Source organism: Anabrus simplex, chromosome 1 (genome assembly GCF_040414725.1).
Source record: "Anabrus simplex isolate iqAnaSimp1 chromosome 1, ASM4041472v1, whole genome shotgun sequence".
Taxonomy (NCBI): domain Eukaryota; kingdom Metazoa; phylum Arthropoda; class Insecta; order Orthoptera; family Tettigoniidae; genus Anabrus; species Anabrus simplex.
The window spans coordinates 243,195,638-243,214,025 of NC_090265.1; the positions used below are offsets into that span (position 1 = coordinate 243,195,638).

General features: G+C 38.5%; 1 protein-coding gene across 1 annotated transcript in view; it reads left to right on the forward strand.

Moving 5' to 3' along the window:
- The window catches only part of LOC136864471 (uncharacterized), a 290,340-nt gene extending 273,064 nt beyond the window's left edge, over positions 1-17,276 (forward strand). Inside the window, exon 3 of the mRNA XM_067141493.2 lies at positions 16,118-17,276. Coding sequence (XP_066997594.1) covers positions 16,118-17,263 — 1,146 coding nt within the window. The 3' untranslated portion in view covers positions 17,264-17,276. The remainder of the gene's footprint in view (positions 1-16,117) is intronic.
- The last annotated feature ends 1,112 nt before the right edge of the window (positions 17,277-18,388 follow it).

The window sequence follows — 18,388 nt, forward strand, 5'->3', positions numbered from 1 at the left end:
TATAACAGCCTGCCTGAATTGTAGACTCTATGATATCAGGGCGTCTCATAATTCTATTTACAGCGTAGACTATAGTTCCTTATTCTCCGACTTCACATACCGATTTCCATTAAATTCTGTTTACCCATTTTCTCGTGACTCGGCGCTGATATGGACTTAGTAACACAAATCCAAATTCATGAATATCTCCGTTATCATAGCCGCTACGGTAACAATGTATAAGACATAAATGATCGGAAATGTAATATTGTATAACTTTAGTTAAATGGTATTTATCGATACGACCACAAATAACATAAATATTTGAGAATTAAATTTTAGGCCTTCCCCTAAACTACCATTTTTCTCAGTGCGAATACAACTGTTTATAGCCTATATTGTATCGACTTATTCCCCGATTTCACCTACCGATTTTCGTTCAGATGCGACCACTAATAACATAAATATTTGAAAATAAAATTTTAGGCCTTCCCCTAAACTACCATTTCATTCAGAGTGAATAAAATTGTTTATGGCCTAGATTGTAGCGACTTTGCATACCGATTTTCATTAAATTTCTTTTTGCTAGGGGCTTTACGTCGCACCGACACAGATAAGTCTTATGGTGACGATGGGATAGGAAAGGTCTAGGGTTGGAAGGAAGCGGCCGTGGCCTTAACTAAGGTACAGCCCCAGCATTTGCCTGGTGTGAAAATGGGAAACCACGGAAAACCATCTTCAGGGCTGCCGATAGTGGGATTCGAACCTACTATCTCCCGGAAATTTCCTTGTTAATGTCGACACAACTGGTACAGAAATGCCATCCTTTTCAAATTCTGCACAATGTACAAACAAAACTCTTATTATATATATATAGATGTATGGTTCTCACTGAATAGAAATTACATGACATTGGTCATCATTTGAAAAATTCTCCTGAAAAATCACTTCGTCGCCTTACGCAATACGCGGGAATTTCATATGGGACTGTGCAAGAAGCTACTCTGTACGTAGGGGCACATTTTGTGAGTGTGGTATGGAAAATGTAGCCTATACAATACAATGCATATATTTACTTTGAATATTCTTCTCGGACGAGACTGCTTCCACCTCCACGGTAACAATTGTTATCGAAGTGCTGTTAAACCTGACTTCATACATGAAGTGCCCTTCCATGACGCAAAAATCAGGGCATGGTACGCCATCAGTGGTGAATGAATCATAAGATCAATTTCTTCTGAGAATACTTGTGATTCTGCTACTTTTGTGAATGGCATATTCATAAATAAATAAATTAATTCCATTTATCTGCTCAACTATATTATTTACTAGTATGGTTCCTTACTATAAGTAACTCTATAAAGCTATCATTTTTATTTTTAAACTAGCCATTTTAAACATCGCACAGATACGCTATACCTATCATAAAAATACACACGAAGTATTCGATGTCGGCACATTACCAATGAGCAAATACTGCAGGAGGAAATTACTCGCATGAGGAATATTCGACCGTGAATACGACACCGAGGTTTCTGGGATACTGCCCTGTATTTGTTTGTGTTTTCGGAATACCCCTTGCTACTGAATGATTGGAAGAACTCATTGTAGCGCACAGAGTGGTACCAACCTAATTTATATGGATCAATATGAATTTCACTTGTAAAAATGAGAAAGGTACCGTATGCTATGATGTACATACCAATTGGGTTTCTCAGACCCCACTGTGGTTCTGTACGATTCCTTGCGATGGGAACATATCCTGTACCTACTGGGGAGTATTTTGATGATACGGGACAAATGTCTGTTGTGAAAGCCACAATACGGCCTATAATCATTAAGAAAAGACTCCGAATAACAGAAAATAATTACGGTTCAGTTTCTGGCTTTCACCAAGCCTGAAACGTTAGAACTGTTTCTAAGGACACATATTACCGCAACTAAGTATATTATCGTGTGAGGAAACGAAACTTGTATCACTTACAACATATTGTAGGTAACTATGGTTCATTGAGCATGATGTCCAAGGTCTTGTTATGTCTGCCTCAAAGTAGGAGACAAAGTTTTTCCAGCTTACTCTATGACTTTCTCTTTGCTGTGGCCCTCTTTTGATAGTAGTCTAACTTATTATCTTAATTTTTTGGTTGATAAATATTTCTTGATATTTCTGTTTCCGGTATTAGTTTCTCAAGATGATCATCCCAATGTCTTCAGCCTTTCTTTCATTGCTACCATTTTTTCTTACCAAGACTCTCAAATTCTGATGGTTTTAACATGGTTTGAATATAAGCCCATAATTCTTCTACATCAGTACTCACTGGTGTTGATTCATAGGCTGTAAGTCTCTTCTGATATAACCATATTAATACCGTACCAGGTTCACTCAAAAGGCTTTATTCTAAAGCAGATTTTTGTTGGATTTTAAACTTGTTTTAATTTTGTGTACCTACCTTATAGGCTTCATACAAACAGGGCATATCTATATAATAAAATAAGAGTTTTGTCTGTACATTGCTCAGAATTTAAAAAGGATGGTATTTCTGTGTCAGTCATGTCCACAGTAACAAGGAAATGCACTTATTAATTTTCCGTAATGTCTGTCTGTCTGTCTGTCTGTCTGTCTGTCTGTCTGTATGTATGTAAACTTATGTACTATCTGTACTATCACGAGAAAACAGCTGAATAGAATTTATAAAAATCGGTATGCAAAGTCGGGGAATAAGTTGCTACAATCTAGGCTATAAATAATTTTAGTCACGATGAGTGAAATTGTAGTTTAGGGGAAGGCCTAACATTTAATTCTCAAACATTTATGTTATTGGTGTTCGTATCTTAATGAAAATCGGTGGACAAAGTCGGAGAATAAGTCGCTATAATCTGGGCCATAAATAATTGTTTTCACAGCGACTGAAATGGTAGTTCAGGGGAAGGCCTAAAAATTGTCAAATATTTATGTTATTAGTGGTCGTATCTTAACGAAAATTGGTATCGGTAGGTGAAGTTGGGGAATAAGTCGCTACAATGTACGTCATCAATATATGTATTCACGCTGAGAAAAATGACAATTTAGGGAAAGGCCTAACATTTAATTCTCACATACCGTATCTATGTTATTAGTGGTCCTATCTTAATGAAAATCAGTATGCAAAGTCGGGGAATAAGTCGCCGTAATCTAGGCTGTAACTAATTGTATTCACACTGAGTAAAATGGTAGTTTAGTGTAAGGCCTAAAATTTAATTCTCAATAATAGTCTATTTATCAGTGGTCGTATCGATAAATACTACATACCTCAGGTGACAAGTTATATACCGGTAGTATTATACTTCCGACCATTTATGTCAATCAATCAATCAATCAATCAATCAATACTAATCTGCATTTACGGCAGTCGCCCAGGTGGCAGATTCCCTATTTGTTGTTTTCCTAACACCGGGCGAGTTGGCCGTGCGCGTAGAGGCGTGCGGCTGTGAGCTTGCATCCGGGAGATAGTAGGTTCGAATCCCACTATCGGCAGCCCTGAAGATGGTTTTCCGTGGTTTCCCATTTTCACACCAGGCAAATGCTGGGGCTGTACCTTAATTAAGGCCACGGCCGATTCCTTCCAACTCCTAGGCCTTTCCTATCCCATCGTCGCCATAAGACCTATCTGTGTCGGTGCGACGTAAAGCCCCTAGCAAAAAAAAAAAATGTTTTCCTAACCTTTTCTTGAATGATTTCAAAGAAATTGAAAATTTATTGAACATCTCCCTTGGTAAGTTATTCCAATCCCTAACTCCCCTTCCTATAAATGAATATTTGCCTCAATTTGTCCTCTTGAATTTGAACTTTATCTTCATATTGTGATCTTTCCTACTTTTAAAGACACCACTCAAACTTATTCGTCTACTAATGTCATACAATACCAAATATAGTTGGTCCGTTATTGGACATTATAAATTTTCCAGCTAACTCATTCTGGTTGCCAGCGTTTTGCGCCAGTGTGCTCATCAGTTGGTAAATAACACACCCACCAAGACACATGGCTAGTGCATATCATGGAGGCCACTGCGTAGGGTACTTGGAGCCACCGGCAGTGCCAATGCACTATGATGGACTTTGTCTCATTTTCAAAAATTGATGCCTACCTGGCCATCAAATGATGAAGATGTTGATTCCCATAGGGAACCTGAAATATTTGTTCCGATTGAGTAAATTTATAATACCAACATAGTTGGTCTGTTATTGTACATTATAACAAATTTTTATAAATAAATTTTCCAGCTAACTCATTCCTGGTTGCCAGCATTTTGCCCCTGTGTGCTAACCTCCTTTCTCCCAAGTCTTCCCAGCCCAAACTTTGCAACATTTTTGTAATACTGCTTTTTTGTTGGAAATCACCCAGAACAAATCAAGCTGCTTTTCTTTGATGTTTTGCAATTCTTGTGTCAGGTAATCCTGGTGAGGGTCCCATATACTGGAACCATACTCTATTTGGGATCTTACCAGAGACTTGTATGCCCTTTCCTTTACATCCTTACTACAACCCCTAAACACCCTCACAACCATGTGCAGAGATCTGTACTCTTTATTTAAAATCCCATTTATGTGATTACCACAATGAAGGTCTTTCCTTATATTAAATCCTAGGTACTTACAATGATCCCCAAAAGGAACTTTTACCCCATCAATGCATTAAGTAAAACTGACAGGACTTTTCCTATTTGTGAAACTCACAACCTGACTTTTATCCCTGTTTATCATCATACCATTGCCTACTGTCCATCTGACAACATTATTGAGGTCATTTTGCAGTTGCTCACAATCTTGTAGCTTATTTATTACTCTATACAGAATAACATCATCTGCAAAAAGCCTTGATCTCTGATTCCACTTCTTTACTCATATCATTTATATATGCGGTGGTTCACCAGCCTGTTATTTTTTTTTTTTTTTGGAGGTGTGTAATCCAACAAATGTGTATATCATTGTCATCCAAAAAACATTAGTACCTGATTTTTTATGGCCTTAGTACAACCATACCGTTCATATAATCAGGGTGCGAAATCAGAAAGAAATGGTGGGGGGAAGAAGGAACATAGGGCTTAATTACTAGTGTTTACTTCAGGTAATAACTGACAGAGGAGGGGGTATAAAATTACTCTGTAAGTTAATTACTCCGTTCCCCAGAAAAATGTACATTTTAAATCTTTTTGTTTGCATTCTGTTATAACAAGAATGATAAACATTAGAAAGTTATTCCAATCAGCTGAGAAGTTTATGAGAGTCTGTTCCTTTCTTAAGAAATGCCAAACTGCGCACAATTTGTCCTGATTTATTGTTTTAATAGTGGAACATTTCTCTGCTGACTGAACGAGTTTGTCAGCTTGTACACTCCTGAAGTGAATATGCCCTATTGGCTACTTATCAGAAATATACGCTCCTCAAAAAGTACATGAGTGGTGTAAGCCAAGCTACTTAGAACAATGACAAGGGAGGAGAGCTTCAAATAAGTTACATTTTGGCCGGGTTTCAGATGGACTTGCCACAGTGAAACATGAACAATAGGGTGCAGGTGCGTTGCCACTGCTGCGTCTTTTGTTGCTCAAGGTCTGGCAGTTGTTTGTATTATTGCTCATGTTTTTATGAAAATATACAGAGTAAAAATAATTCATTTCAGTAAAAAATTATACGTGTTCTGCATTTTCCTCGTTATTTTATAATGAAAGATTCCCCACTCCCCCGGGAAATTTTGTGCGGGGGGAACCTTTGAGAAAAAATAGTCGCTGGGGGAAATCCCTCCCTCCTACCCCCCCCCCCCCCCCCCCCCCCGCGATTTCGCACCCTGCATATAATGCTCACAAACATGCCAGAAATCATTAGCGGCAGTGTTATTTCTATTACTTAAACTATAATGTATGTGGAATGTGTGCAAATAACACTATCTTATGTATGGACAGGATGTGTCTATAAGAGCTACAACATGCTAGCAATGTGCCAAGGATCACGGTAGCTTAGGTGGCTAAATTACGCATCACTGCTGTTGCATCAGCCAAGCTGTTTGGCAGTAGGTTCAAATGACAGGCCTGTGCACTTTTTTCTCAATTAACGCCATTTACAGTGACTGCAATATGGCCGCATATCATTCTATTCCAAAGAGTGAATGTTTACTTGGTCTCGAAAAGGACCGTTTTCATCCGATGTTAAGTAACCAGGTTGGACTACGATGTCATGTCTGTAGGTAGGAAGTAGAGCACCATGCATATCCAGAGTAACAAGTTTACGGTGTTCATTTAACATTTTACCATAATGGAGCACGTGGCATACATTTTAATTCAACCATACTTTCTCCATAAATTAGCAACAATTGAATGTACTCTTCACAGGAATACAACGTGAGGAAATGAATAAGTGCTGTAATGTGACCTGTTAGGTGTGGATTATTATTTTTGTGCATTGGATTCAGTAGGCTGTCGATTCAAATCCCATGCTGGCTGTCCTAGAAATGGCTTTCCTTGGTTTCTCATTTTCACCACTAGGCAAATGCCGGGACGGTACCTTAATAAAAGACCAATGCCGATTTCCTTCCCAATTCTTCTCCCACCCATCCTTAAGGGAAAGATGCCAAATCAGAGGGCATCACTTAAAACCAATAGCAAAAAAATATTGATTATTTTGTACCCCTGCTAAAATGTACCACCTCTGTCGTTCAAAAAATTTGCCTTATGCTGGATTCAAACCACTACGCTGCCGATACGCACAGATCTTCTGTTCCAGCCGTTAACCAATTCAGCCACGAAGTCAACATACATGATGCTTGCTTGAGGTTTAGTACTTATGTATGGCCGTTCCACCTCAAAAATTAACATACATGAAGTTTTACAGTGTTAATTTAATTTCATTACGTTACAGAGCGCGTGGCATAACACATTAATTTGATCGTATTACAGGTACCCGTGTTATTTCAAGGCACAATATATCACATGTTTGCAGAATGGTCCTTAGTATTTGGTGCGGAATTGTGTATAATAGTTTTTCCTTTGCTAGGTCCATGGATCAATTTACACTGATGAGACACAGGTAGGGAGCCTTCTTGACCATAAGGAGAAATGTCAAGTTATTTGGTGTTCATAAAACTAAATTATAAGAATCTTTATGTTATACACATTATTTGGGTTGTCTATCTCCAAAATAATAAGGAAACATAAAGGTACAATAATACTGCCTTGAGGAATTCCCCTTTTAATATTACAGGGTGAGATAAAGCTTCACCTACTCTAATTCTCTGAGATCTACTTTCTAGAAATATAGCAACCCATTCAATTACTCTTTTGTCTAGCCCAATTGCACTCAGTTTTTCCAGTAGTCTCCCATGATCCACCCTATCAAATGCCTTAGACAGGTCAATCATGATACAGTCCATTTGACCTCCTGGATCCAAGATATCTGCTATATCTTGCTGAAATCCTACAAGTTGAGCTTCAGTGGAATAACTTTTCCTAAACCCAAACTGCCTTCTGTCAAACCAGTTATTCATTTCACAAACATGTCTAATATAATCAGAAAGAATGCTTTCCCAAAGCTTCCATGCAATGCATGTCAAAGTGACTGGCTTGTAATTTTCAGCTTTATGTCTGTCACACTTTTCTTTGTACACAGGGGCTACTATAGCAACTCTCCATTCATTTGGTATAGCTCCTTCATGCAAACAATAATAAAATAAGTACTTCAGATATGGTACTATATCCCAACCCATTGTCTTTAGTATATTCCCAGAAATCTTATCAGTTCCAGCCACTTTTCTAGTTTTCAACTTGTGTATCTTATTGTAAATGTCATTGTTATCATAGGTAAATTTTAATACTTCTTTAGCATTTGTCACATCCTCTATCTGGACATTATACTTGTAAACAACAATCTGTACATACTGCTGAATGAATACTTCTGCCTTTTGAAGATCCTTGCATACACACTCTCCTTGTTCAATAATGATTCCTGGAATGTCCTTCTTGGACGCTCTTTCTGCCTTGAAGTACCTATACATACCCTACCATTTTTCACTAAAATTTGTATGAATGTCTATTATGATTGCCATCATGTTATCCTTAGCTGCCTTCTTTGCTAGATTCAATTTCCTAGTAAGTTCCTTCCATAGCCATTTCTAACTCTATTTCTTTCCAATCTGCACATCCTTCTTAGTCTCTTTATATCTCTCTTACAATAAAGTGGGACTTTAGCATTCCTTACCCCCTTTAAAGGTACAAAACTGTTTTCACATTCCTCAACAATTGCTTTAAACCCATCCCAGAGTCTGTTTTCACATTACCTACTCTAGCGTTAAAATCGCCCTTGAGGAAAAACATATCAGACTTGTCAATTTTGTTTATAAACTAATACATTGAAGATTGTTGTAAAAAATATTGTTTTCTTCTTCATGCCCCTCTGTTGGCATGCAGACTCTAACAACCGTAAAAGAACCTTGAGAAAGTTTAATTCATAATTGTATAATTCTTTCATTCCCGAAAATATAATTATGTATTGAGGATCTTAGACATTTATGAAGCATGAGCAAAATTCCTGCTTTTGCTCATATGTTTGATTTGACTCTGCTGTAAAACTGCAATTTACAATTTCCTTTGGAATTTCCATTTTGTTTCTGAAATGGCTGCATTTAATATATTGTTACATGTCAGCCCCATGGTAGCTCCTTTAGGTATTTCCAGGAAGGGGCTGGTGACTCAGATGTCCTGGAATCTCCAGCCGGCCTGTGGGGTGGGGCCGGCCTTCCCGTGCATTGTTCTCGGCGGCTGGCTTACCTGTGAGTTTCTTTGACATTCAACGGGAATGTTCTGCCTCCAGTGACATCGTGAAATTTCTCAATCAAATTACGCGAGCTATAAAAAGGGAGACGAGCCCCGGAGAGTCAGTCATTGTTGGACTCCGTGTAGGAGTCAGTGTTAGAGTGAGCGACAGTTGGGCTCCGAGGTGGAGCCAGTGTGACACTCAGTGAGTTGGAGTTCAGTAGCTGAGCTGAGGGCGACAGAGGTGCTGGCTGTCGCTAGTGTCCCACCGAGGTCTGAACCAGGAGCTGTTGTTGTGGTGTTGGAGTGTCTAGTGAGTAGTTGCATGGGAGATGGTATACGGGACAGAAGAGTGTGTACTGCCTTAGAGTACTGTGTGTGTGTATACTTCTGTGGATTGAGGACCGCTGTGAATCAGCGATTGAAGCAGTTATCGTGAGTGTGAGGATAATTGGATGTGGGTTAATATTCGCTGTTGGATACTGTTGAGCTGTTGCTGACTGTTGTTCACTTCATGTGATTGTGTGAAGTACAGACTATCATTGGAGTCGAGCCGACGAACAGTCGTCGTGTGTTGTATAGCCAGGGGCACTGTGTTCAAATCCAGCTGTCTATGCACAGTGGCTGTATGAGGTAACTGAACTGGGGGAAAAGTGAAAGTGAGGATTATAGATGTTCCCAGGTAGCAACCGGCCAAGACTCCTGGGTGTGTGTGCAGAAGTGAGATTTGTAAATAGAGTGGTAATTAGTGTGTGGCCATTCATAACTGGTTAGAATTGATTGTGTTTAATTATGTGTGTGTACATTTATTTGGCCATCCTGAAATAAATTAGAGTACCGGTAATGAAAGAGATGTAGTTTTATATTCGTAACAATATTTTTCTTCAACAGAATATCATCTAATTGGTCTTCTTTATAGTAAATGCCTTTAACATTTCATGTTGCAAAATTAAGTACAGTATATTTCTCTTTTTCAATTCATTATCCTTGCTTATGTATATGTCATCATTTTTATGATCAGTCTGGATAATATCTTTATAAGACTTGAAAGCAAGTATATGTCATCATTTTTATGATCAGTCTGGATAATATCTTTATAAGACTTGAAAGCAACATGTCCTTGCAACTGATCACTGGTCAGGAGGAAGCAATTCTAGTGATGAGAGTGTAACTTTAATACAGTACCTCTAGACAGGTACGAATGAAATTTAGGCCACCATAAACATGGAGAATTGACACCTTTGCAGCTGCCCCTTACATGGAGAACAGATGCTGCAAGGTGGATTTCAGTGTCATTTCCTCCACTGCGGGGACCACTATCTCACCTAAGGAAACTCGTCCATTCAAAGGCTGTTGGCTGCCTTAGAGAGTTGGGTTATTTACTGCCTCCTGATACTCATCATTAGCAATTTAACAGCTGGGTGTCAAACAAGCAAAACCTCCTCCTTTCACATTCCAGACTTGGGACGGGACTTTGGCAGAGAAGATTTTTTGATTCATTATGCCCAACTAAGGAGCACGTGTGAACTTATTTAGCACAATGTTTCTTCTTGTCTTCCCAAAATCTATCCTTCCATTCGCTGTGCTTCTATGAAGTGTTTTCACTTTGATGGAAGCGATTTGGGAAGCTCCGATTCATTCCCGCATGATGTTCTCGGTCCCCCAGAATCCAATGATCGAGATAAACTAGTACTTGTACTAGGGCCTGGGGTAATTGTTTTGTCAACTGACATTTCCATCATGCTAACAAGTTGAAGATAGTGGAGAGATCGATCAAAGTCGGTCTCAGGGATGAAACTAAGGTACTGAGCCTTAGAGGTTGCCTCAAGATGTTTCCTGGCTGTTATTTCATGGCTTTAAGCCAACCATCCTCCTTTATCCGGGCCTGAGACCGGCAACAGCAACCACTGAGCTACTCAATCTACTCAGTGGCGACTGCAGGCAGAATTATTATTATTATTATTATTATTATTATTATTATTATTATTATTATTATTATTATTATTATTATTATTATTATTATTATTATTTATTGTCTGTTTCACCCTCTTTGGGGTACGATAGATCTATCAATGGTTAGTGAGTTGTACTTTCCTGTCCTCAGTACTTTTTCATCCTTTCAGATCTTGCCTTCCTCTCTGCTTCAGAAATTCTGTATAGTCGTTTGGGCTTCACGCTGTCCTGAAACCTCTTTATTTTATCTTTAGTTATTTTCTTCGCAGATCCATCTACAAGCATCTCTTCTGTAATTTGGAACTCTCTTAGGTCCTTCACAGTTTCCTTAAACCAGTTCAACTTGGTTTCCTTATTACGGAAATAGTTGAAGATTCTTTTAGTTATCCTTTTCGGGTCCATTCTTAGGATGTGGCCATAGAAGTCAATTCTCCTTTTCCTTATTGTGTTGGAAATCCTTTCTGTTTTCCTATACAGGGTTTCATTGCTGATGTGTGAAAGTTAGTTATTATGGAATTTGGGGCCTAGAATTTTTCACAGTATTTTCCTCTCCCTTATCTCCAACTTTTCCATTGGATCATATGTAGTTATAGACAGTGTTTCTGCAGCATAAAGGGCTTCAGGCCTGACTACTGTATTATAATGTCTGATCTTGGAATTCCAGGAGAGGGATTTTTTTTTACAGGTGTCTTTCGTAAGCTGGAAGGCTGTTTCTATTTTGGTTCATCGAGATTCCATTGCTTTCTTCTCAAGACCATTCCAACGGATCCATTCACCAAAGTATTTGAAATCCGTGATGATCTCTATTTTTTGTTCCCCCACTTTCAAATATTTTGGAGGATTCTTAATGTTGGTTATTATTTTGGTCTTTCCAAAGGCAATTTTGAGACCTATCTTCTCTGCTTGCTTCAGCAGTTCGAAGGACTGCTCCTTGCCTTCCTCCCACGTCTCAGCTAGTAAGGCCATGTCATCTGTGAAAGCTAAACATTTGATCCTGATACCCTTGTTTACCGATCCCAATCGAATTCCACCACTGGTTGTCTGATCCCATTCTCTGACTACCTTCTCCAAGGCACAATTGAACAGTATGGGGACAGTCCGTCATCCTGTCAGACACCACTTTTGATCTCAAAAGCAGCTGACAATTCTCCCATGAATTTGACTTTGGAAAATGTATTAGTGAGAGTTTCCTTAATGAGGTTTGTTGTTTTGTTGTCTAGACCGAATTCTTTGAGTACAGAAAGGAGACTTTCCCAGTCTTGTGAGTCATACGCCTTTTGGAAGTCAATAAAGGTGATGACATATGTTTCTACCCTAGATTTTTGGTACACTAGCTTTTAAATGTTCAAGATTTGTTCCGGACAGAATCTCCCCTTTCTGAATCCTGCCTGATATTCTCCCAATTGATGATCTGACTGTGGTTCTGTTCTATTAAGTAAGGTCTTTGAAAATATCTTATAGGGCCTATGTAATATCCAAAAGTGATATGCCTCTATAGTTGTTGGGGTTCATTTTATCCCCCTTCTTGTGGATTGGATGGATAAGGGCCATCTTCCATTCTTCTGGAATTCTTTCTTTGACCCAGATTTCTTCAAAAACCTTTTGTAGGGATTCTATTGCTTCCTTGTTGGCATTCTTCCAAAGTTCGGCTGTGATCTGATTTTCTCCTGATGCTTTGTTGTTTTTAAGGCTCGAAATGATCTCTTCTAGTTCCTCGAAGGTTGGCGGCTGTGAGTCGGGATTGGTATTTGTTGGGATGTTAAATGTCATTTTTTCTACTGGCGTTTCACAGTTGAGGAGACTTTCAAAGTAGTCGGTTAGTATCCTACAGTTATCATTGTTGTTATGTGCTATATTTCCATTCTTGTCCCGTAACTGTAGAGTTGGTGGCTTGTACTTCGTTGTTCTCTGTTTAAAGATTTTGTAGAAACTTCTTGTCTTGTTTTTAGTAAAGTCCTCATCTATTTGAATAAGCATCTGGTTTTCATAAGCCTTTTCAATTGTTTTGAATTTTTTATTGACTATCTTTCTGATATTCAAGAAATTTTGTCTATTGCTTTCCGTTTGTTGCGACTGCCATTTGTGCTGTGCTTCCTTCCTTTGTTGTCACAAGATGATATTCTTTTGAATTTAAAATTTTCTCCGGGTCATATCGTTTACTTGTGTGTTTAAGGACCTTGTCTCTCCTTCTGGGGATGATTTTGATCTTTATCTTCGACATGTAATGGTCCGAGTCTAAATTAGCTCCCCTGAGGACTTTGACATTTTGTATCTCCATACTGAACTTCCGTCTAATAGCCACATGGTCCAGTTGAAATTCACCCAAGTTAGGATTTGGTGAGATCCACATTTTTTGTTTTCTAGGAAGCTTTTTAAAAGCTGTATATTTCAATATCATACCATGGGCTTGGCATAACTCTATAAGTGTGACACCATTTTGATTGGTTCTGTTATGCGCTGGGTATTTCCCAACTACATATCGATACTTTCTCTACTTTTCCCTATCACTGGGCTATGAAGTCTCCCATTAGTATGATGTACTTTTTAGGTACCCTTTGGATGACATCGTCAAACTGATCCCAAACGAGTTCCACTTTCTCCTTGTTCTTTCTGTTATCCTCATTTATGGGGGCATGGGCATTCACAATAGTGTATATTCTATTGGTAGACTTGAAAACCAAAGTTGATAGTCTTTCAGATTGGGACTCAAACTGGACCATGGAATCCAAGACGTTCTTGTTTATTATGAAGCCAGTTCCTAGGTGTGGCATGTTTTTCATCACTCTTTGACCAACGTTTCCCTGGTATATCCTGAACCCTTCAGAGTCGAAGTAGTTTTCATCTATATATCTGATCTCCTGAAGTGCCGTTATGATAATTCAATGATTTCTGAGTGTGTCTGTAAGGTGTTATAACTGTCCAGTTTTAAGAAGAGAATTAGCATTGAAGGTAGCTATGCAATTTAGGTATTTGCATTTGATTTTGTTTGAGGTTCCAAGACGCTCCGACTCGTCTCTGTGTAATGTTGCAGACTCCCCAGAATCCGAATGTCTGCTTGTGCACAACAGTGCACCTGAGGTAATCTGTTTCACATTACACTTTCCCATGAACGATAAACATGAGTTTGGGGTGACCACTTGAGTCACCAGTTTACAACCAAGGTTGTGAGCCCCGGAGGTTTCTTCCAGCCGCCCCTAACCTGGGGTACAGATGCTGACCTAAGGCCGCCCAATCTGGGAACAGATGCCTGGGGAATTTTATGTTCTTCAACCAAGATTCAGTTCTTGGAGGTAGTTCATCTGCCCTCTCTGCCGTTGGTAGATTCTTCTCTTCATCCGCCATTGAGACCGTTGACCAGTTTTCACCTAGTAACCCTAGGCAAGGTTTGCCCCTTCCGCCATCTGCACCGTACAGAAGGTCATCTTCTCTGCGGTAGATGCCATTGAGGACTTCACCCATAACCCAGGCTAAGGGCCATCCATATTTATGACCCCTGGAGAGAGGGTGTCCCAGTATTTTAAAGCCCCCAGGAATTGGGCTACCTGTTGGTCCGTGGGTTGTATTGGGTATTTTAACCAGCCTTACAAGCTGTAGGGACCCCCTATCCGCCACCTGGGGACGCGCTCTGTAGGGGTCAGGTTCCCCTGGTTACTTTCGGAAGTTAACCTGACCCACAAAGGCTGAGGTGGTTTGCAGAGATTATTATTATTATTATTATTATTATTATTATTATTATTATTATTATTATTGGCTGGACAAAGCAAGAAAATCTACTTAAATTTAATTTCTTTATTTTCTTTGAAACTCCAAAAATTAACAACAGAGAAACAAGAGAAAACTTAACAATAGACAGGTTAAGAGGGTTTACAGTCAGGGAGAAATGACTCCCATTTTTCACAGGACTAGCAGTCCAAAACAGATCAAGAGGCCTTATTAATAGACAAGTAAGTCTTTGGTATGGCGTAGTCAGGCAGAAGAATTTACACACAAGTTCCTCAGCAGAGGGAATAGAGAATGATATTATTACCTAAAGGAAAGAAGCAGAAACTTCTGGAATAAGCTACCACGAGGGGATTCAAAACCTCAACTTCAGTATTACATTATAGAAGGGACTCAAACCCTGAACAACAATTTACAGTTTACAGTTTAAACAGCCTAAAGGGCCTCTAATTTACATAGAAAATGAATTTACAAAATGAACTAATGTCTAAACATCTCTAAGTTACTTTCAGCAGAATACAGTTTCTGATCTTAAAAGCTCAAACAGCTTCCACACATGATACCCTTATTCCATAGGGTAGCCATTTCGAAAGGAGGATCAAAAAAAAAAAAAAAAAAAAAAAAAAAAAAAAAAAAAAAAAAAAAAATCAGGAGTCAGGAGCGGCCGGAGCCCATACTACATGGCCAAGCAAAGTAAAACAAAAGTTAATGGAAGAGGCTGAGAACAAAATAATAAGAGAATGCTGAATCCACTTCAAGCACTTCTAGATAATAATAATGATAAACACACAGAGGTTAAGCCATACTACATGATGACAAGAAAAAAAAAAAAAAGGTAAATTTGAAACAGGGAAGAAAAATTTAGAAAATAGAAACTTAGTCGCCAGAAAACAAAGTGAATAAGGGAAATGGGGTACACACTCAAGTGTTCTTCCATTTTACAAAGTCCCCATGAGGGGTAGTTACATTAGGTCCGCAGACAACCTAGAAAACCTACATCTAAAGTCCTAACCGAAAAAACCCTACATTAAAAATATTCAGTCAACACAAATCAGCCTAACCGTTATATCAGAGGAATGCTGGAATCTTCGCTTTGTTGCATGTAGATAAAGTTTACATAGTTAGGTTAAAGTTCTGTTTTACCTCATTCCAACCCCCAGCCTCTGAAACAGCTCCTAAAGGAGACCTTCTCCATTTACTGTAGCTCTCTTACAGTCTTGATGAATATTTATATCTTAGGCTCAAAACTCATGACTATTAAAGGGGTTTGGCTGACTGTTCTAGAACATTGAGGTTGTGTACCGTTTTGATTGGTGGAACCATATGTCATAAGGCAGTAATCTGATTGGTTGATGAAGTTTCAGAGGTAACAACTCCAAAATAACACAAAAACAACTGAAGGGAAATCAGTTATCAAACCTTGAAACATGAATATTCTCAATCAAGTTAACTACACTTCCTTACACTAGGTGGCACTAAGAATCATCAGTAGAGATATCTCATGCAAACATATTAAACTTCATGCAAGTCCCATGTCTTTCAAATGAAATACACTACAATGTCATACTCATGAAAGTATTAATCAAAATTTACTCTCTAATGGACTCTAATTCAACCAATTAAATTCTCTTTCTATTATTTTCATACGTATTGTACACATACTTATATTAATTTTCTGATGTTGCAGATCCATGACTCATCATTTGGTGGCAGCAGCTCTGATGAAGACATCCCTGGGCTGTATGGTCATCAGAGTGAGGCAGCTAATGCTTTACTGTACGTAGGATTAGGCACTGTGGCCATAGGCTTGGTCATCTCCTTTGTAGGCACAGGTGAAAAAGGCTTCAAAACTTTGGAACTGCGATTAATTGGACCTTCACTCATTGGTAGTGGCCTACTTTGCTGTCTAATTCGTATTTTTCTCTGTGTGTGCCCTTCACGATGCCTACGCCGCCGACATAAACACCGTCACCGCCATAAGAAGGAGTCAGTCAATCGACATTCCGGTCCTCATCATCAGCATCATCACAGTTTCTTCAACAGTGGCAACAAAGGAACAGTGAATGCTACAGAAGATATTGCACTTGCAGACCAAACTTCACTTCTTATGAAAAACAATAAAAAGACAGTGTCTATTTTAACTTCTCCAGCAAATCAACCCTCAGGATCTTCCACTAATAACCAACATCAAAAGTATGAACATTTACCTCCAACAGATATTGTAGCATCCACAACTCTGTTCCTACAACATGAGAGAGAACGAGCATCCAGTGCATACAACAGCTACCAGGTTCCAGCTATAAACATTCCAAATTTTGTTGCAAACAATAGTGATGATGAGGGATCCCATCATCATAGGAGGCCACCAAAGCAGTCAGAAGGGAATCTTCTCGACTTGGAGCTGCAACAGCTGGATGGATCAAGTTTTGACATATGTAGTTTTGATAGTAGCAATAGTCAAGATAAGAGTGCTATTTTAAATGAGAATGACAGTGAGAGTAGTAAAACTGTAAAAAGTGCATCACGAAGAGAAAAGGTAAACAGACCACGAGCACCTGCTAATGCTACAACTCCAACATCTCGAACTGGTTTAGTAAATCCTGATCCAGAGGCTCACAAGCTGGAAGAGGATATGCTGTTAGCAGATGAGATTGCTGCAGAGATGGACTCCCATTCATTTAACAAAGACATGCCTTGTAGCAGTAAAAGTGTTCGCTCTATAACAAGACAAGTTGCAGCATCTTCCCCACAACATTCAGAGAAAGTTGACTTGTTGCAAAACGAAATTGTACTGAGCCCAGCAAAACTGCAACAAGATATTAGGGATCAGTAACTGAATATGAACATTTTTAACAGTGCATTTTTTTAAATCCTTCAATTAATGGGATTGCCTACCTTACCTAGTGTGCCTCTTCATTAATTATGGTATTCTGGTATTAAAATATGTATTAAATAAGTATTTCAGTTATGTGTTACTGTATATATGATGGGGAGAAACCCAGTACATAACCAGACAACATAAATACAAATGGTAGCCTACTCAATATCTGGCAAGTAAGAACGGTGAAAATTGTGATGAAATACTGATGATCACTACTTTCTAATCCCTTCAAATATTTCACTGTAACAAACAATACTTTCAAAACAGGAAAAGTAGGGCATTGTAACTCACTTCGAAATACAAGTAGTAAAACCTAGCAAAACTTAAACTGAAATGCTGACTGATATGCCACTGATTTGTGCAAACTGACAGAATTAATTGGAATAGATTAAAGATGTTCATTCCAATAGTTATATTTCTTAGTATGATAAAGAATTTATAATGTCAAACTTCCAGTAACGACACACTTAATGATCTCATTACATGTCTTAAATATGTAGGCGAACAGAACTGATTTTTAAAAGAGACCTTCACTTCCTGTTGCTCAAGTCATTTTTATAGTTCCAGAAAGTAGACAATTTAACAAACAAGTATCAAACCACCTTTTCAGACCATAACTGCTATTTAATAATTAATACCCATCAGATGTATGAGCCTTATTATCAAGTACAAGGGCTATTTTTTTAGATGAGGACCAGTTTGAGAGAATACATTTGGGCCGTTTACATTTCATCATATTCAACACAGTTTTAGAAACTTTTCTGCATAGTCTCCATTTTGGTTCAAATGTTTGTTGTATCAAGATAAGTTTATTTGCACAACCCCCTTCATAGCCTGTAATGAGAGCCAAATATGAATCATTATTTTCACTTCATGTCAGTGGGAAAATGCCCGCTGCCTCAGTACCTTTTAAGATGTAGGAAATTATAGTAGTCAGTAGGCACAAAGTCAGGGCTGTGAGGTGGTGATGATCGAATTGCTGCTAACCAAATGATTCAATGTGATGATTGTTGTGGTGGTAATTAATGTGTTAAGTGTAAGTACAAGTGGGAAACCATTCTCTATCAACACTAATCA